Below are 21,469 nucleotides of genomic sequence, written 5' to 3'. Positions count from 1 at the left end.
AATATATCTTCTGGATTAAGCTTAAAAGCAGGTGCACTAATGACATTATATAAGCATTAAACTGAAAATGATAAGCCATTGAAGAATTGCATTTCGGAGTTCTAAATCTCTAAATTCAGTTTTATTTTCACCAGTAGTAGATAATGTTTATTCAGGAAAATACACTGATGCATCCTGTTTAATTTTCTGTGTCACTTTTGAGAAGAGACATTATGTCATATGAAGAGAAATATACAGTAATATCAGTAAGATAGCCAAGAACTGAATAGTCTTCTCACCTCCCCAGTAGCCATTTGAACAACTAGCATCTGGAGCAAAGCCCATGAAGAAATGCAAGTACCATCTTCTGAAGAATCTCTCTGACACAATTATTTACATTAAATATATTTACATTTTTTATTCTTCCACAGATATGTGCTTTAAGTATTAGCACCCATTTTTCATACTTTAATTACAGGCAACAAAACCTAATGATACTGCAGTTGACAGTGTTATGTGCACACTCAGTATCAAAGTAGGGATGAGCACAGCATAAGCGTGACCCAGGTTTCCAATATCCCTTGCATTTCCTTTCTGCAATGTTATGTTATCTCCAACAGAGACCTGGCAGTAACTGCAGTCTGGTGCACTGCTGTCAATTGATGCTCTAAGTAGACAGCTCTATTAGCAGACTGAGAGCTCAATCCCCTCACATATGCTATTTGTTTGATTTTTTTCATCTGCTGTGTTTCTTATGTGGGATACGAACATAAAATTAAAACGCTGCTTTAATACAAATCAGGGCACAATGACCCTACTCTCATGACTTGTTAATAAGGATATGAATCATACTGTGAAAAGAGACATTAAGTATTAGATTTGTTCTAAATAAAAGCTTAAGAAAAATCTGCAAGATGGTAGCATTATCATTGTAGTATGAAAATGTTAAGAATTTTACATAAATAAATATGTTTCGCTCTTGTTTATACTGTATTTGTATGCAGGGCAATGGGGTTAAAGAACTTTTGGATTGCTGTTTGAATTAGTCAAATATATGACTAACATATTACACATGTACTGGTTAAGTATTTCCACTATTTATCAAATACAGTGATCTGCTGCCTGGCAGCATTGTACACATTCTGCAGTAACAGTCTTTCCAAACAAAAGTAAGAGGAAAGAAGAAAAGACATCTGAATAAGGTAATTTAAAATAGTATGGTGACATAAAGAACTCAAAGGATTGTAAGTTTCAGAACTAAATTTTCAACCCCTTTTGAAATTAGCCGTATAGTATGGTTAACTGTGTAATTTAGAGTTCTGATAGATGAATCTCACCACAATATTTAAAGCAATAACCTTTCCAACCATTTGGGTTTTTTTTGTTCTTCTGCCAGAAAGTGCTTTTCCAATATATAAAGTGGCAGAGTCATGTCTGCGCCTTCCTTGCCTCTGTTTTATAGAGCAGAATAGCAGATTAAAATCCTGGTGGAAATAAATGGCATTACCATGATGGATGGCAAACTGGAAGGCCTCTGATATGAGCCTTTATTGTTTGCAGTAACTTCATAGAATACTAGGAGACAGATGGGGGGGTGTAACATTTTAAATCATTACAGATGAGCTGTGGTAGATCTTCCTATCAGGCCCCTCTGGCAGTAACTTTTGTTCCCAGCCTTTCAAGGGACTAATTTGCCTTTTCACAGAATTAATGTGAGGCTTACTCTGTTCTTAATCAGCAAACATCATGGACACCTGGATGCAAAAGAAGTATTGTTATGCTACAAAAAGCCACTGTAACACGTTTTAAAGAACTTCTGTAAACACAATGGTAAGAACAAAACAAACCCAAAAAATCAAACACAACAAACAAAACTCCCACAAAACCTGAGATTGCCCTCTTCAAATGTCTAGGGTCCTCACTAGTACCTAAGAGTACCACATTTTAAAAATCAAAGTATTTGATTGGTCTGCAGAGTAGCGCAATTCTTTTTCTTTTGCAAATTAAGATTTCTAAGGACCATATTCTTTTCTCATTCATTTCAAGATCAGAAAAAGCATTGTATTTTAATGGTCATTTATATGACCACTCTATTTCAACAGTCATGTATGCCACAGATAAAAATAAAACATGACATTTCAGTCTTAAGCCTTTGCTCGTGACAGTTTTATGCTTAGTTATACATAATTTTCTATGGTTTTGTAAATTAGAAGATGCCTGTGCAGCATGAATTCCAGAGCTCCTTATCCTTGTATTAGAATAAATAACAGGGTTCTCGTTATCCTTTTCTAGATCAATTATGGTAAACTTTTAAATGAGAAAGTATCCCAAGACCAATAATTGAACCCTGTTTGTTCAGCCTGCAACGTGACAACTACATCCTCTTTTCTGACACTTCCATGTCCCAGAGATTATCCTGATAGAGATGTAATCAATAAAAGTTGATGTGAAACTAGAATAACACCATCTTACTCTATAGTGCTAATGACAAGAAAAAGATTAAGTAAGAAACAGATGCACGGTGGAACTGTTTAGTAAGAAAGCACTGTTGAAAATAGTAATGATTTTCCATGTAAATGCAAACAGAAATACAGAACTTTTGTCTTACCTTTTTGGAATATAAATATAAGTTTGGAGTTCTTCCTGGTACTGGAATACCAGCTTTAGTTAACTTAATAAAATATTTTTGCACTCTGCTGGCAACCTAGAAAAAAATCCATGCCACAATAAAATGTTAAATGAAATGTAATGGGCCTTGGCTTCAAAATTTTGCCAGCATTGCTAAATTGGTTCAGAATATAAGAACAAGAAATCCTCATTTTTCTACTTTGTGACAACTACTCTAACCATTACCTATAACACAATGCTGCATTTGTAATAATTTTAGATACCAAAGGCTTTCAGAGGAAAAAAAATCTATTGCAAAGAAGTACACAGGAAATCAAGCAAAAACTGTTAAGAGAAAGGAAAGAATTTTAGCAGTTTCTTACATGCCGAAGCTAAATTTAATCTTTCTTAACAATGACAGATAAATTAAGCAGTATTAGCATACAGAAAGTGTTTCTACATTTCATTTATGAAATAAGCAAGAACAGATTTTACTTTTTTGAGGTAATCTTATATACTGAAATACTGAAGCATGCTTCCACACACAACTGAAATAGAAGAAATCAAAATACTGTAACTCAGAACATCAGCATTTTTCACTGCTGGTCAAAGTTGAGAAATTATGTTATTTTAGGGGAAAAATCCTAAAAAGATAGATGCAGAAATACATCCTTTTGTGGATCCCGCACAGAACTAACTCTTCTGGTCGTGAGTGTCCACATCAGGCCATTCTACAGTATTAAAGAGCAGGAAACCCTGCACTCCAATGTAACTCAGTCTGGGAACAGTTGGTGTCACTATACCTGCTACCCAGAATTAAATTATCAAAATCTAATGAACAACTAAATCTGTCAGCTTGGGCACAGGCTTTGGGGCACTTCTAATGTTCTGTATTTCAGAGCGAGTCATATTGTTATCAGTGAAATGTAGGCCCTGCATTTTTAAGAAAAAGTGATTACTGAAAAGATGCTAGATTTTATTTATTGGTATTTCAAACAAAAATAAATAAGTGTTTCAATTGCTGCAAATAATACTTCTGTGAATTTGTAGCAACTGCTAGGATGCAGTGACTGACATCACCTACTACCACAGCAGAAGCACTCAAACAATGGCTGAGAAGTCAAAATTTCTTCCTAACAAAATTAATTTAATTGCTTTCATTATGAATATGATAGAAAATACACCTTTTAAAAAGATATTTAAACTCCTCAAATTAGAAACAGATTAATGAAGTATTGAAAAGAAATCTGGACACAATCTCTTATCGGTGCTTCCTAAAAGGCTTAAAACTCCATGTTTTACTTGTTACCTGCTTTGCTGTTCTGTTTCCTAGCTCATCAGCTATCTTCTGCCACCGTCGGGACTCAACTTCCTCTGGTGGGTACTTCAAAAGCAATTGCTCAAGTTTTTTCTAAATCAACAGGGGAGAAAAAAATACATCCTTTCCAGTAGAGGTATGAGTTATCAGTATCTACCTACATGTGACTCTGAAATTCTAAGTGCTTTAAATACTATTACAGAATTTACTTTTATTCTCATGTATGTTACCACAGCTTCATTACCTGTTCCTCTACAGTCCACAGCTGGTTAAAAGTTTCAGGTTTGGTCTCATCACAAAGTCGCCCTCTTATCATCTGCTCAAAAACGGTGTATGAAAAGGAATATGTGTTTAGAAAAAGTACAGTTAGGATAACTCCATTCTAACCCATTTCCTACCCAAGTTAAAACACAACCAAATAAATGCATGAAAAATTTAAATAAAATTTGCTTAACCCAAAAGTAAGTTTTCAGATTGAGTACATGAATGACATGTCATTACCAGCATCAGTATTTAAAGAAACAGTTAAGATTATCCACACACCCACATAAAAAAAAAATTTTACAAAAATTACTATTTTTTAAAATTTTATCTTCCCTTTTGTAGTAACTACCTGCGGACGACTGTTTGTAGAACCTTCTGGACCATCACTTAAAGGCAAGACAGAGTATGAAATAGACTCTCCATCCTTCTTGGGATCCAAAGGACTTTTTGGTCTTGCAGGTATACCTACTGTAAGCAATACAAATAAGGAATCATTAAACCTCCAGAGCTATCATTTCTTTTTTGTCACATTTGTCCGCTTCCCATTTACCTTTGTCAAAAATCAGCTTCACTCTCCTACTGTTACGTTTTCGGTTTTTGAATTCTCTCTCAAAGTTTCCAAGACTAGTGGTGTATTGGTCCCAGGCTATCTCAGGAAGCTGAACAACCCTCTGAGGATACGGAAGACCCATATCAACCTGAAAAAAACAAGAACAAAAAGTGAAAAGCAGTATTTAATACAATTTCTGTACATTCCAACAAAAAATTACAACTCCTGAGGAGTTATGAAAAACCTGATACTGCTTCTTAGCTAACAGCAGTATTCAAAACCAGAATGTTTAAAGTGCCATGCAACACAGTCTTTTTAAGGAGAACAAATATTTCAGGAATAATACACAGTGGTGCATATAAAATATGCAGCAGCATGGTCAGTGATGGCTTATTGAGCTTAAAACTTGTGTAGCACGTTTCACACTTGAAATCAGGTGTTTCTGACTTCAAAATCCTGTTACCACCTATCTTTATTTTGTTTCAGAGTGTTGTAATCTGATAAATCTGAATTTTTCCCCTCCCAAAAAGTATTTTACACTGATTTTGCTGTCTTCTGCCTAGAACACAACTGCAGCAAAGCTCGCTGTTTTATTTAGAAATCAACCTTAAGAGTACCATCCCTTTGGCTTGGAGACAAAAATACGGCAGATACTTTCAGCTACCAGTAGTATTTTCCCATAAAATGATTATCAATTGCAACATCATACACATTAACTCATGATTAACTCTAATGGAAAGACAACTACCAAAACTAACGGGGCTTGTATCAGGCCTCTCTTTAAACCTAGGCTCTACAAAACTAGTCAAAAAGCACCATAAAATGCCTACTTCATTCTTCACACAACATGTTGCTACCAGACTGAAGGTCAGCCCTCCATCAGACAACATTCCACTTTGTTATCCAGAACTCAGATAAGTTTTCTAGCAGTCATTTTTGGTTTAGTCTATGAACTACATTTCCCCCTGTTTAAAAAGTACACTACCAAATTCACTCATAGCAAAACATTTACTTTCTCTAATGAGGGAAGGTTCTGAATTGTTGATTTGATGCCTTACTACAAATGACTTCCAGTCACTTTTAGGTTGTCTTAAAATAATAAAATTACAATTAGAAATTTAAAGATCACAATTGTAGATACCAATAAAGAGGAAAAAAGGCATACTTAATAAAATCATTGAAGACCTGTGTCTTACAGATTTAATGAGTAAACAAAGGGCCATTTTCACTCAGCAGATAAAGGATTTTAAACTCAGTGTTTACACAAGTACATATAGAATTCTCTGATTTCTATAGAGGATAAATTACTAGTCATTTAAAAAAATGAATCATGTAAGACTTAAGTAAAGCCCATCGCAATACCTTCTTCTGGAGTCTTTCCACAAATCCAATAGGATCTTTCAGTGCTTCTCTCTGGTGTCTGCCTAAACTTTCAAGGTCTTGAACTGCTTGAGTACGTTGAGCCTCAAGTACAGCAATCGTCTGTAACAGTCTCTGATAACTACAAAGAAAAATATCTCACTAAATTTGTCTTTAAAGGTGACACCCACTCTACCTAAATACTAGCCATGATTCTCTACTAGTATGTACCAGGTTTCATAGCTTGTTTGAGACACTTCATAGACATTTTTACTGAATTAGATAAAAAAATTAAATCAAATGTATTTTAAGTAGAATAATTTATATAAACCCATTAACCCTCCCCACAGTTTAAATCCTCAGTGATTTGCTTTAAATGTAATTTCTATACTAGCTAAAATAATATGATAGCAGGGACAATCTATTCACAGCTCAACAGCTGTGACCAAAGGCTTTTGTTCACCAAGTTAAACAAAACCAAACAAAATGCCTAATTTCTCTTCCACTTCAAAAGCAGATCCCATATACCCCCCAGCACAAATGACTACTATACAATTTTGACATTCTGTTCAACCACTCATGAGATGGACATGAATGGCTTAGAAACTGTATCTAAACATTTCAGATGCCTCATCTTAGAGTAGAATATGAGAATCATTTATGAAAACTAACAGTAAACCAATAAATAAATAAATATTTTGCAAAATACATACATATAAACCAGACTCCTCTAATATGTAAGTTGTGTGAAAATTAATGAAAATATGCCATCACAGATTCACACACAATTCTGACTATTTAACAGATATATTTGAGAGTCAATGATGTGCGTTTTTTAGTTTAAAACCATTACCCCTTGTCCAACTGCAACTTTGTCATGTAGTTATCCATGGCCTCTATTGCTGCAAATTATGCATCAACTTAACTATTTTCAATAATGTGTTTTCTGACATTTAATACTAAAACTGCATTTAAGTTCAGCATAAAATGCAGTTCAATGTATATCAAAGTTAGGTAAGGTCTACTACACCATTTCAGTAAGCTTTCTGTCTATTTCCTCATTTCTAAATCAAAGGCAAACCTAACACAAAGATCTATGAGTAATTATCTTGTATCTTCTGCCCAAACAAAGCAAACTCATACAACTATAAATGCATAATCTGAGTAAACTCACACTCAGTCATATCCCCTACACTAACTAAGGTTACGCATTCCTCAGTTCTAATTACCAAATTGTTAGAAGATACAAAATCCAAAGCGTTTTTCTTTGCATTCTACAGAATGTAATACGGTGCTTCCAAAACTCCAGTATTGAAACACTCTTGCAATTTATTCAATCATGTCAACTGCCAAGAGTCTACCAGATGAAGACTTGAATAATTCAGTTTAGTACAGAAACAGTCTCAATATTTCTAAGCTGAAAAATTTAGATTGACATGGATTTTTTACAGGCTAATATTTTAAAAAGAAGTAACTTCGTAAACACTGATACTGATCAGCAGGGATTCTTGCTGATTCAGTTTTTCTTCTACAGTGATAATTACTCCACTCTTTTGAATTGCTCCATAAAATAATTTTCATGTATTAGGGCTGTATTTCTGGAAGTCATGCCATAAGCTGTTAGTTATTACTCTACTTATTTCCATGAACCTTGATTTAATAGTGATAAAGGATAGAGCAGCTTCCTCTCTTGTCTCTGACAAAGCTTGACAACAACAGACAGAAAAGTTGCGGTTGGTAACATTCAAACACCTCAAAAATGTCAAGCCTCCTCTAAAAACAAGCCCCCTACAAAGTCTTAATGCTCAAACATTTAAGAACTTGTGAGAAAATTTTCTGCCACTGCTCGTAAAAAAGAATTCTCATCCTAAAGTGTCTTTATCCAAAGTAAACTTACACACAAATTTGAAATCAGCAAGAGCTATGTATCTCAAACACTGTTTTTTTTGACTCTCCTTATCTACTATTCTAACACATTTACAATGCATGTACTCACTTTTTTAAACTAGGCTTCAAAATAGCAGTATTACTTTTACTCTACCCTCAAATGTAATTACGTAGAAGAAGCTCCTTGCCAGTCTGAAATGCAGTCCTTACCTTTTTGAACCTTAGATAATCACCTCTTAAGTAATGATGCAGTGAGTATTCTCATATTTACTTGTACATATTTTGCAACTTTGACAGGTAGTGTTCAGACAATCTTACAGACACACAGCTAAGTTTTTTACTTGCTTTTAGCATGAAGCATATACGGATGTAAACCCCTTGCACTGTTATCACAATAAGAACATTTTCCCTTACTTAAATACTTATCATTGCGAGTTCACTAATGGAACTCTGTTCAGTAATTTTTTTAAAAAGATAACAATATATAAAAGTTTTATAAAGCTAGCAGATGACAAAGGTGACACTTATCAACAAGGAGAAACTGTAGCAGAAATTATTTCTAATTTATATAATAAAATCAGCAGAGAGAGCCCCCTGAAATTGTCTTGATGGGTCACAAAAAGTTGTTACTTTGCCAGCTATATTTGACTTACAGCATTTGTTTAGTACCTTGCAAAGATGTATTCTTTGATACCTAATTAAAAAGAACTGACATCCTCTTGACTGATAAAATGCCATACAGCTGGTAGTCATCACTTTCCACTACCAAGACTAACTGCACTTGTATAGTTCTTCAGAACTATAGTTCACAATGTTAAAAACCACGGTAACATCAAATTTGGAGACTAGAAGGTAAAAACATGCACTGTAAATTAAATTTTATATTATAAATACTGATTCTTATGCAGATAGGTCTTGTTTTAAGCAAAGTATACACTTCTCGTAATAAAACATGGCTAAAATAGTTTAAAGTAAATGTGTACTTTGTATGACCAAGAGCTGCAACACAAAATTGGTACTTATCAGCAATCATGATTTGAGCAAGTCTTTGTTTTATTGCCATCTGCTGGCACTCCAGCAAAGTACAGATTAAAACCTTATCTCCCATAGCAAAGTCATTTTATCATGTTCATCACTCTGGATTTTGATCTACTAACAGCAATCCAGAAAAAAACAAAATCAAAACCAACCAACCAAATAAAACCCCCAAACAACCAAAACCAACCTTACAAGATGCTAAGCTAAGAAAGTATTGGGTATTAAACATGTTACAGTCTAAGACTGCAAATTACTGCAGGAAAAGGGAAACATATACTGCATTTAGCATTTCCAAGTTAACCCAAGACATTGGCTTCCTGGAGAAATCTTCAAGACAGATCAAACACAATCCTCTCAGTTCAAAGAAGTGTGTGTTTTGTTTGGGATTTTTGCTTGTTTGGGCTTTGGGGTTTTTGGTTGTTTGGTTTGGTTTTTTGCTTGTTTCAGTTCAGAAATATCAATGCTCCTAGCTTTCAGTCTTGGCCTGAAATTTTACTGGTGTCATGATTCAGTAATTTTGACACTGTAGAGTTTTTCCACAAATTATTTTTAAAAATCTGTTACTGCACTAGGAAAGAGTGATGAGATTCAGTGCTAGACTTGTAGAATGCACATGACAGCAATGAGGAAGCCAAAGACACTGATGAAGAGCAGTCCTTCTTTGATCTCCCATCAGAAACAGAAAAGAGTTTAAGGACATAATCAGTAAGAGCATATATGAACTCCTGTCAGGACTTATAAAAGCCCTTTTTCCTGGAGAAAGCAGCATATGATAGGTTTTTACTTAGCTAATGCTTAGATGTTATGACCAAGGTAATCCACTTATGGTCTGTTCTGCAACTCATTATGAAACCTTTTTCAACTCTAGCATAATCTTTTTACATGTACTGTAATTTACTGTACTTTCTCTATCCGTATTTAATTATTTGTACTCCAGACTTTTTAGAAGACTTCCAGGATAACTAAATAATTAAACTACATCTCCATTTTATACATAACCAAAAAAAAAGTATACATTAAGTAACAGACTATTTCTGAATGACAGCATCAGGCTACTTTTTTTAAAAGGACACTTAAAAAAAAACACCCACCACCACAACAAACCCTAAATCAAAAGAGGAAACCCTACTGCAGCCTTCTACCTAGATGCAAAAGCCATTTTTCACTCTATTTTCACCTTCCTTCCAACTTTCACAACTTGCAGTGCAACTTGACTTTGCACTTCAAACATCTAAACAGTTATGAACTTGTGATGTCCCTTTATTAAATCTTGTTAAATCTTTAACTCTGTCCCAGAAACAGAACACCCACTCATACATTTCTACAGGCTTCATTTTTGTCAAGACCTGTCCACCACACTCAGAGGCAGTTAATATTAGCTGTATGAAAGCACCTTTATCCACATTTTCAGGAAGTTTTCAAAATCTTTAGTAGCAATTGGATGTCTGGACCTCTAAACAAACATGTAACTTTTTTCAGTCTTGTCAAAATGAAAGGTTAAAACATCCTCCATTGGTCCTCCTGCAGCTAACACATTTTAATACAGCCTTTTGATCTTTCTTTAACAGCACTATCTAAAGTGTTTTCCTGCAGAACAGTGATATTTAGTAGGAACAATCTAGGTCCCTGTCTTTCCTTTATTTTCAAGGCTTAGACTGACATGAAGAAATGGCAGCAACATGCTTTTCTTCACAAGTAGCATAGAAAGACTGGACAGTATATCCCCAACTCCTTCTGTTTCCTCGTCATCTCTAAGAACAGTCCCAGTTCCTGTACTGACAGAAAAGACCAGACAGACTCCTCCAGTATCTCCATTTTGATATGCTTCTCTAAACGGATGCTGGGGAAAACAACCATTCATAAGGGGGTTTCTTCCAGAGAGAAAATAGGAGCAACGTGTGTTACCACAAACCTGACCCAATTGTACAGAAATCCTCTGAAGGAAAAAAAAGGAGAAAGTTGACAGTACTGATTACTGAATTCCTTCAACTCACTCTGCATTAGCTTATGCAGTTTTTCACTAATATCCAAGGAAGAATCGCCCACCTATTCACATCTATATTCTTGTAGTAGGTGCCAATTAACATATTCCTTCAACTATATTGTTAAGAGTCGTATCTGAAGACCATAACTTGGATTTCAAGATTGTGATCTGCAATCATGAGAAACTGCATGTTCTAACAGCAAATAGTAATTTTTTTAAATATTTTTTTTTTAATTTTTTTTTTTTGGCTACAGAAGGGGAAGACAATTAGTAAAAGGTATATTTTTATTAGTTCTCCCTATGATAATAAATCAAGGACACAGTTGGTCCTTGGCTTCAGAAGCATCAGATTTTCAAAGGCTGTTATACAAAACAACTCGCTGAGCAAAGTAAAAATGGGCAATACTGGAAAGTTATGTATCAGCTGGCTAGTCCTACCAAGAACAAAATTTAAAGGACACCAAAAGGTAGGATCTTTCCTCCTCTCAAAATAGCACGTTAAGTACTTGCCAATACCAAGGAAACATCTATCTTGATTAGAACTTACAACTGAGACTAAAGCATGCTTTACTGCATAATGTTCGTACATCTCCTTTCTAAAATACTGCCAGACAGGTTTGTATTTCATGATGAAGACACTGTCAAAACTTCTATATGACCAGAATTAACACTGGTAGTGGAGTTCTTTCAAGCTACATTAGATAAAACAGGAAAGTAGAGATACCCGCATTCTCACAGCGTATGCTAGTCACTATGTTCTTGTTTTCTTGGTGGCATAACTATGCTTATTGGTATTTTACTGAAATACCTGTACATCCCTACCCAGTAGGCAATTATGATAATATAATTTATTCCTTGTCCCACCAGATGCATTTTCACTGTTGTAAGTGGCTTAAGAACAATGTTAACACTTCTGCTTAAGTATTCCTTGTGTGCACAACCAAAGACACAGGCAGAGCAAACTCCACAGAGTTGTGCTGGGTGAACTACCTCAACCTTTCTTGTTTTTTTTGGGTTTTTGTTTGTTTGTTTTAAATCAGGACCATGAATTTCCTATGGCATTTGATCCAACTGATATTTCCTATATACACCTCAAACCCATTTTTATTATTCACTAATACTTAATATGCAAGTTAGATTAATTTACTAGTAAGAATCCTTAGAAATGTTAAGCATTTCTAAATGAAAACACAGAAAATAAGTTTCCACCTTTTTCTGCATTAAAACATTAACACACCACCAAGCCAGCTATCAGGGAAGCAGCTCTGCACTAGATAGCTCAAGCTCTCTCTTCCAGGCAAGGATGCTGCAAAAGACAGCTCTTGGAGGTGAGAGTGTAGGCAAAAGCAGAAAAGCAAGTACCAGGCAAATCAGGAGAGAAGAGAATTCTAAGGACACAAATCCAAAAGAAATCCAGCTTTGCCCTTTGCATTATTCACATGAGGACTGCTATGCATGTTTGATGGTGCTGTTCACTAGGATTGTGCTGTGGGCGACAGCAAGGTAACGAAGTTCAGAGAAAGAAAAAAAAGTTTGACAAATGTACTTGACATGTGCTCCAAGGGTAAGCCTGTTAAAACAGATGCAGCACATGCCCAAGGCATTATCTCTTGCAAATTAAGAACTCTATTATTTACCATTTATTGAATTGTTTATGCAATTATTGAACATGATTCTATTATTACAAAAATGCTCTTAACTAAGCCTTAATCTTTATCTCCACAATAATTTTGTGTTACTTTAACTTTTCCATTGGTAAGTATCTGTAGCTAGAAAATAAAACGTGATAAAATAATAACGCTACCAGGAAAAGAAAATATAAAAATACTACTATTTTCAGTTGGTGTGAAATATAATGAGCATTTCATTAATAAATGTAGTTGTATGGCTGTTAAATTAGCATATTTTAATAACACAATTATCTGCCATACTAAACAGCAGTTGACCAGAAACTGATATTGGAAGTTTCTAATTGATTTCTGTTACATTGCTATTTTGTAGATGAACTAGTTGTAGCATTGAACTTGTACATGAAAGGAGATTTCTCCTTAAAGCTGATATAAGTTTTTGTTCTATACTAAGAACACAAACCAATCTACCAGACAGTAGAAACTACTCTCTGAACAAGAGTAACAGTTTTTGTATGTTTATTCTACATCAATTAGTAGTTTAAGAAAATTGTCACTGAACTCACAAAAGTTCAGCCACTCTTGGGTTGAACAAAGGATGAATTACAGCACTATGTAATCTATGTAATCGATACCTGAATGGTATATATGCATTTTAAAAAAAAGTAAAAATTAACTTCTATTATTCCTCAACACTAAAAGTGCATACTTTATCCATTCATCTACATTCATGATATATTCTATGGAGTACTCAGAGTTTACATGCTTACAAAGTAGTCATCTCATGAAAATCTTGACCCCAGTAAGGATTAAAACTACTACTATAAGATGTAATTGATCTACTTTATATCAATTCCCTTTATTCTTTAAGATGAAACAACATAAAATCAAATCTCCTCAAATGAAAACAGTATGTGCCATAGGAAAATGAGAAGAGTCCTTAAAATTAATATAGGAGGCTAATTTATTCCATAGTAGTAGCTGCTTACAGCTACATGACATTACTACAGAACAATGATTACCCGATATATCTGTGCATTGTGTGATAAATTTGACTTTAAGCCTGAGACACATCTGAAAACATCAATTAGAAAACTGATGTAATGTTTTTACTCTTACCCAATATGTACAAAGATAGACATGGAGATTTTATCTTAAAATACATTAATGAAAAGTAGTTGAATTTTTAGTACTAATTATCACCCAGTTAAGGAAAAAACACAGTGCAGGTAAAATTGGAAGTTCACCATAGTGAAAAAGACTGTTACAGGATTATGTTAAGAGTTACACTTTAGGAAGATTCTGCTTAGAACAGTTCTGAAACAACTACTATGGCAAGGTGCACCAGATCCTACTTGAACAGGTCAAGTGAACTTTATAGAGAACTATTTCAATCTGATTCATTAGGCAGAAGCATTCATGACTGAATAAACCACAAAAACTCTATCACGCAAAATTCCACAGATGCTGCTTTTCTTTTCCACATTCATGTAATATTAAAAGTGCATCAAAAGACATTAAAAGTATTACTATGAATTGTCAATTATATATTCAATCTGATCTTATGATCCTACATGGTCCTCTGTCTTTCCAAGGCCTCTGCAACAATACAATCCATAGTAGGTAAGAAATCATCAACCTGGGTTTCAAGAGATGTACTAAAATATTTCAATTTTATCTGCCTTCAGTTTAAATGTCAGTACAATTGTTACGATTTTAAATAGTAGGAAAAATTTAATTACATCCAAGACAGATTAAAACACCTCTTCAGCAAAGAAATAGAAGGTCCTAACTCTTGCAACCGAAAACTTGTAGGCTCACGCAGGATTCTTGTATTTCAAATGAACAAGCTTACAGGCCTAAGTGGTTCCTATAAAACTAACCACCATTTACAGGATCCTAAAAATACCCTATAAAATGCATTATATGCATATGAAAACTCAGTTCCCCAGTTACATTTTCATCTAGAACTCAAGATGCAAGCATTAAACAAAAATTCTCCCTCATGCAACCTATTACCTGCCAAACACTGCAGATCTCCAAACAGAGTAGAGAGGAAGAAGGGAAAAAAAAGGGCACTAAATGAAACACAGGGCAAAGGGTAAAATGAGGATAAAATATTGCATAAGATAGAAAATGCAATCAAGCCACTGCACTGTAAGAAAGAATTAAACTGTAACAAGATACAGCAAAGAGATATGAGAAACTCCTGAGGAGTAATATATGCAAAATACTAAGCACAGCATATAGTATTAAGCCCTGCAAAAATATTTAAACCAACAAATTCAGTTTTGATTAAAATATCTCAATAGAAACTGCAAAGGTTTCTGAGCTAGAACATAAAAGCAAATTTCTCAAATGTGCACCAAATGACATTTTTCTGAGATGAATCATAATACACAAAAAATTCAAATTTCTGTGTATTGTAACAGAAAAATCAACAATAACAATACTTTACAATTATACACCTCCCTAGACCAGTTTGTTATTATCTACACCAATATCTATGTTGTGATAAAATTTCTGTTTACAGATCTTGGATCTGTCTTTGCAGGACAGACCTAATTTTATTAATGTGGTTGTAGAACATCCATCATTTCAGCCTTCTCTCTAAATAATAGTATTCCATTATTTGCTTTCTGCAATGATTTTTTTCCTATAAGAACATCCACCTTTCCCAGAAGTACCAATATATGAATGTTTTTTAAACATGGTAACATTCATACAAAAATACCACAATACATAACTGGTGGTTTTACTTATATCAGCCCATATCAACAGTTGTTGAATGTTTCAATACACATTTTCCAATGTTGCAATAATTCGACAGCGCGTGAAAATCAGCTGCATTAATGTGTATGTCATCAAGCTATGTAATACAACAAGAACTAGTCTAAGTTTACAGACATAACAAATTGATTATACAACACAGAGAAATACAGCTTTTATGTCTGCTGTGGAACATTCAAAGAAGGATATTTATGTCTTCCTGGAGAAATCTGCCTCCTGAAACTAGCCAGGATGCTAATGTCCTCTTAGAGGACAACAGAAATACCAATCAGAGAAAAACTAATCCATAAATCCAAGTTTAATCACAAACTGATGGACAGAAAACCAAAGCTGTGTACCATCTAAAGCTCTGATAAGCAGAAGACCAGCATACTCTGCTTAGGCAGAAATGCCAAAGGCAATGGGAATAGGCTTTACCTGACAGCACAGGAACCCTGACATCCTTTGCAAGTCACTGATCAGTGAAAACACTTCTGCTGAAAACCTTTTTTTCAGTGTAAGACTTTAGAAAATAAACACCAAATTAGATTAAAGAAGGCTACAATTAAGACACTATTCAAGAACTGTATAAATTAAGAGTATCCTATCATGAACTTAGGCATTTTTAAAATCTGAAAAAGGATGTATTGTAGTGCATTTGATTAACTCTTGAACATCAACATTTCAGCTAAAGAACTGCATTCAAGTATCAAAATACAGACTTAAGTTCTTTAGAAGAATCCTATTACCACGGAGAATCATCATAATACTAATTTATTTTCTTGCAAATCTGGACAACAACAACAAAAGACTGCCCATCATTTTCCAATTATATCAGCATTTTTTAAAAGGGAAAGAAACCCCATCCAGCTAACATTTCCTTCAGTAGCATTCAGGCAGCATGTTAGTAACAAACTACCAAGTTCCAGCTGCAACTTCAAAAGCTCTCCAACAAGCTCTCCCAAACAGGCTGCCAATGTAAACAGCAACTAGATGCAATTGTGCATACTCGAAAGCCAAGACTAAAGCATGTTCCTAAAATTTAGTAACTTTTATCTGTGTTTTATTGTAAGAACAGAAGAAAATACTGTTATTTTTACAGTATTCACATCCACTTGCAGATTCTGATTTTTAAAAACTGTATTTCAGACATGTTTAATTTGAAAGCAGTAAAAATTGAGGCTACATCTAAAAAGCTGATGTGAGCATTATCATTCTTTTCCTAATAAATGCAAAAAGACCTATTACTAATGTATCTTTGCACTAACTACTAAAGTCATCCTACATACAGACACAAAACCATCCAAAAATTACTGAAAGACAACAGCCCATATTCAGCATTTATAATTTAGGAAACAGCACTCTTCTATCTACCAGGAAATGTGTCCTAGCAATTTGGGCTGCTGTCAGAATCTGTAGATATTTGACTGTTATTCTGAAATCATACTTTGTCTCAGCCATGCTCTATGTCACAACTTTATCTGAATAAAATAATTTATTCATATCTAATATTGAACAAAATATATCATTATTATTATAAACAGATGCAGAATCATTGGAAGGTACCTCATGTCCCCTGCCAAAGCAGGATCACCTAGTGCAGGTCACACAGGAATGCATCTTCCAGATGTGCCTTGGAAGTCTCTAGAAAACAGACTAGCACCTTCTTCTTGACACCCACCCCTGCCCAGAGACTTTGCAGAGTCTCCTTCTCTGGACACGTTCAAAACCAGCCCAGATGCGTTCCTGTGTAGTTTACTCTAGGTGATCCTGTTCCGGTGGTGGGGGTTGGACTAGATGATTTTTCAAGGTCCCTTCCAACCCCTAATATTCTGTGATTCTGTGTGATTCTATGATTTACAAACATTAAGAAAACATTAATAAATTATAATAAATTATCCTTACAGAAATAATGTAGGTCTAACACCAAAAAACCCAGTCAGAGTTCTGCTGGATAAAACATCTGTGCCTTGTGCCCCGTATTCATAACAATTGTGCTGTGATCATTCACAGAAGCTTCTAGTAGTGCTTTAACTATTTATATGAACCAAACTGAAGATCATCTGCATTTGGCTTTTTGGTACTCACACCAAAATGTAGAACATCTACTAAACAGCAAACCACTCCAGTCAAAATAGCACTACAGACTGTGCAACAAAAACTGTGGTCCAATCTATCATCTGAAGCTGAGTTTCTCCATGGAAACTTTCATCATGGAGAAAATTGCTCTTTTGTTTCAAGATCCTCTTTCATAGTGACCATGAATGTATGATTACTACAGTACTACTAACAGATGAGAAATATAAAACAAGTTAGTGTTTGTTTCTAATGATATTTAGAATATACAGATATATTTACATTTAGTGAATATAAACACCAGTGTAGTAGACTTAATCGACTCTGGGGAAAATTCTCAAATGGCTGCACTGGATCAATTTATCTTCTTTAATACAATAATGATAAGCTATTCCCATGGCATTCTCAAAACAGATATCTAACCTTAAATTTTATGTAAAAAAAAGGTAATGATAATTTCATAAGCTGTATGTGCTATGCCTGTTGGGTATGCTGATAAATAACTGAACCCTAATTAAGGGTTATAATTTAAATAAACCATATCTGGTTTATTTAAAAAAAAAGAAAACCCAACAAGCTCTGGCTAAAGAATTCATATTACTAGAAATGTATAAACCACATTGCTGTACCATGCTGCATATAAAATAGAGCTTAATTTTTTTTTTATGTAGAAATGAGGAGCAAAAATGAAGACTGAAGAGTATGAAAATTCTAAAGCACTGAAATTTTTGTGAAAGTAGTTTCAGTATGTATTAATTTATATATTTTTTGTAAGAAACAAAAGCAGAATTCATGGTTACCATAGTTACACATACTCTTTGTTGTGTTTCAATGCCACATGATCTGACTCAAAGTAATACACATCGGGCTCTTCCTCATCATCCTCTGCAGTGTGGATGTTGGCACTCTCTTTGGCAGATGGTACATATCCAGCAACAAGCCTATTCTCAGAAAGAGGCTTTCTTAGTCCATCACTCCCATGATCTCCCGTATTACAGTTTCTCTCTTTTTCATTCTGTTTAATTTCTTCGGACTTTTTGGGAGATCCGTTGATATTATTAATACCTACAGGTACATTCTTTTCAGTGGGACTAAGATTATTTTCCTCAACCTGTCCATTTTCTCTACAAGGAGAGTTATTTTTAGTAGGGCTACTTCTGGCAGGTGCAGCCCTTCGTGGTGAAGTTCTCAAAGTATATCTGTGTTCTTGAAGTTCCGACATAGATGTCATTTGAGCTGAAACACAGTCAAGCACTGAAGAATGTGGTTCAGGTTCACCTGAGATTGATGTACTGTCATGAGTATTCGGGTTGCTATTGGTGTTTTCAGCACACTGTTCCTTAGAGGCACTACTATCTCCTACGACATCTACCTCCTCCTCCGAATCCCTTAACAAAGATGACTGGATCTCAGAAAAGGACCCCGTAGCTGGCTCATGTGCCTGATTAGCATGCTCCTCAGGCAAGCAGTCATTTATTATTTTGTGGTCCTCTAACTTTACCTGTTCTTGAGAGTTTGTGCAAGGCACATAATGGTCTACAACACTGTCCTCCTTGCTGCTACTAAGCAACAATGAAGAATGGGCAAATGAGTTTCCATTTTCTGCTACTGTTTTGTCCTTGAGCATACAGGAACCAGCACTGTTTTGCTTAGTGTTCCCATCAAGCTGACAGTCATCACAGTTAAGAGAATTTGCGTCTCTCTCACCAACTCCATTGACAGTCTGATAGTCTGCGACCTCGTCGACTATTGCAGAATTATTAAATCCTTCTGCACAGGCATTCACCTTTTTAACCTCCCTTTTGTCACAATCATCCAATATAAGACATCGACAAGCTCGCTTAGTCCCTGTGGAGACTGCATCATTGTCCGACACTAAGCTTTTATGCTCCAATGGTTCCTTCTCTGTTTTACTAGGCAAGTCTTCTTCTGAACTGTTGGGTGCCTCTGAACGCAGACAGCGCTTAATTCTTTTCAAAACTGGTGAAACAGATTCTGCTTGTTTTTTTTCACAATTTTCCACAGTTTGTTTATCAACATTATCTTTTTCTGAAGTAGACAGCCCTCTCTTTCTAGGGCTTACCCATGATTCCCGGGCACTCTGCTGTTTCAGATCAGTAGTTCTTCCACCGTTACTTCCCTTCTGACTTTGCACAGACTCTGGCCTCTTCTTTGGTGACCTTGATCGTATTGGAGGATGGGGTGAAACTTCCTCTGGATGAGCAATACTACGGTTTCTTAAAGTTCTACCACAAAAGTTTTCATCTAAACCATTTAAACCCACTGTAGATCTTGTAACACGAGTAGATCGAGAAGTAGCCATACTATGGCAAGTCCCTAAAGTAGGTTCATTGTGATCCACTCATTGGGAAACCTTTAAAAAAAAGCAAACAAACAAAACAGTCAGGAGAAAAATATTTTAAAACACTTAAAAGACTGAGCAAATCTGAAAAATATATTGTCACAAATGTACCTAACATAAAACTGAAAACGCCTATGCAATAAATTAATATGACTTCTTTCTGTTTTAGTTCTCTAGGGCATTGAAACAGTTTTCCATCTAAGTCAAAAAGTTGACTATATGGCATTAGCAGCTGTTCTAGCTTTAGTACTTGTGTGTGAATGTTGTTCATACTTATGCCCTATGTAAGGTTAGAATGCTTCAGTTAGGCTCCAGTTAATAAAATACACTATTTTCATATACTATACCTGTAATATAATGTATTGGTACTACAATTTAAGTCTGTCTGATCAAATGAAAGGTATAAAATCAAATTCTTGATATCCCACAGTTACATGGTTTCTCATACTAAGGCAAAAGCAATTAAAATTGTATTTGGTTGCTCACCGGTTGTTTAACGTAAAACCAAACTGCTCACAAATAACAGAATTGCAATTCTAATTTATCAGGGGATTAAAAAAATAAACCACACCAGTAAAACCCAGTTAGTTATATTGCATTTAAGTAAATTCAGATTCAAAGCTAAGTTTCAAACATTCCCTTTCAGAGTGTCTTTATTTCAGACTTCAGGATGAAATGCAGGAGTAGTCAGTTTGCCCAATGTCATTTGATACATTTTTAATAAAAATCAGTTCGACTTTATCCTTCTGTTAATTTCATCTTTAAAAATTCATTGTGTTGAACTGCATGTCACCACAAACATGTTGTGATATCCAAGATAATGAATAGATTCACATTTGTATACAATGGCATAATCTACCCAAATTCCAGATTACACAAATGTGTTCAACTAACATATAAAGACCTAAAATTTTAACTATGGAATCAAATCTTTTCCATGTTATTTAGGAAGGTTAAAAATGACAAATGGAGGAAAATTATTTCAATGGGCATTTTTGATATTCAGCAAAGAGGGAAAAAAACAGCAAAAACTCTCACAAAACTACTATTTAGGTGTCAGATGGTCCTAGAGCAGAATAGAGAGCATGAAACAAGACCAGTACACCTTCTAAGAGATAAAATTTTGTTTGACAATTAACAGTAATTACTATGTTGTCTCTAACTATTCATAAAGGATGTAGTATTTCTTAATGAAAGTAACTTATCCTTAAAGTATTCCTTAGAATAGTTCTGGATGTAACTGTCTAAGATAGCATAGCATTTTGGATAACAAACAAATTACAAAGTGGAAGTTTCAAACGTTCTCAAAACTGTGTTGCATTTATGTTGCCTCTTGCTTGTTAGCTATTCCTACTTGCCTTACATGAATGCCTGGAAAAATAACATGGTTTTTGTTCCTGGAGATACAGGTAAAGAACTTGTACCATACTAAATTCTATTATGTTCACTCGGAAGTCCTGACAAAGCATGAAGTATTTAATGAACACATGAACAAACAGCAAATGGGCAAAACATCAGTAGCTGTGTTGAAAAGAGAAAAAAAACATCTAATGGTGTGTTGTCTGTAATGATTGTTTATACCAATTTTCCACATGGATAAAGTTGCCTGTGTATTATCCCCTTTTACAGATAAGCTCAATAACTTCTG

The 21,469-nt window shown here is 34.7% G+C and overlaps 1 protein-coding gene across 2 annotated transcripts in view; it reads right to left on the bottom strand.

Annotated features, from left to right (window-relative positions):
* ZZZ3 (zinc finger ZZ-type containing 3) overlaps positions 1–21,469 on the bottom strand; it is a 57,676-nt gene that overhangs the window by 11,843 nt on the left and 24,364 nt on the right. The window contains exons 3-9 of one of the 2 annotated variants that reach the window (XM_054165605.1): positions 18,275–19,833; positions 6,081–6,219; positions 4,719–4,866; positions 4,518–4,636; positions 4,149–4,220; positions 3,896–3,997; positions 2,588–2,683 (exon numbers count right to left, since the gene is read on the bottom strand). In XM_054165605.1, the coding sequence (XP_054021580.1) occupies positions 2,588–2,683; positions 3,896–3,997; positions 4,149–4,220; positions 4,518–4,636; positions 4,719–4,866; positions 6,081–6,219; positions 18,275–19,782 (2,184 nt within the window). In that variant the 5' untranslated portion in view covers positions 19,783–19,833. The remainder of the gene's footprint in view (positions 1–2,587; positions 2,684–3,895; positions 3,998–4,148; positions 4,221–4,517; positions 4,637–4,718; positions 4,867–6,080; positions 6,220–18,274; positions 19,834–21,469) is intronic. The other variant, XM_054165606.1, reaches the window with a different exon arrangement.

Source organism: Dryobates pubescens, chromosome 11, assembly GCF_014839835.1.
Source record: "Dryobates pubescens isolate bDryPub1 chromosome 11, bDryPub1.pri, whole genome shotgun sequence".
Classification (NCBI taxonomy): domain Eukaryota; kingdom Metazoa; phylum Chordata; class Aves; order Piciformes; family Picidae; genus Dryobates; species Dryobates pubescens.
This window is presented reverse-complemented; position numbering and strand designations above follow the sequence as displayed.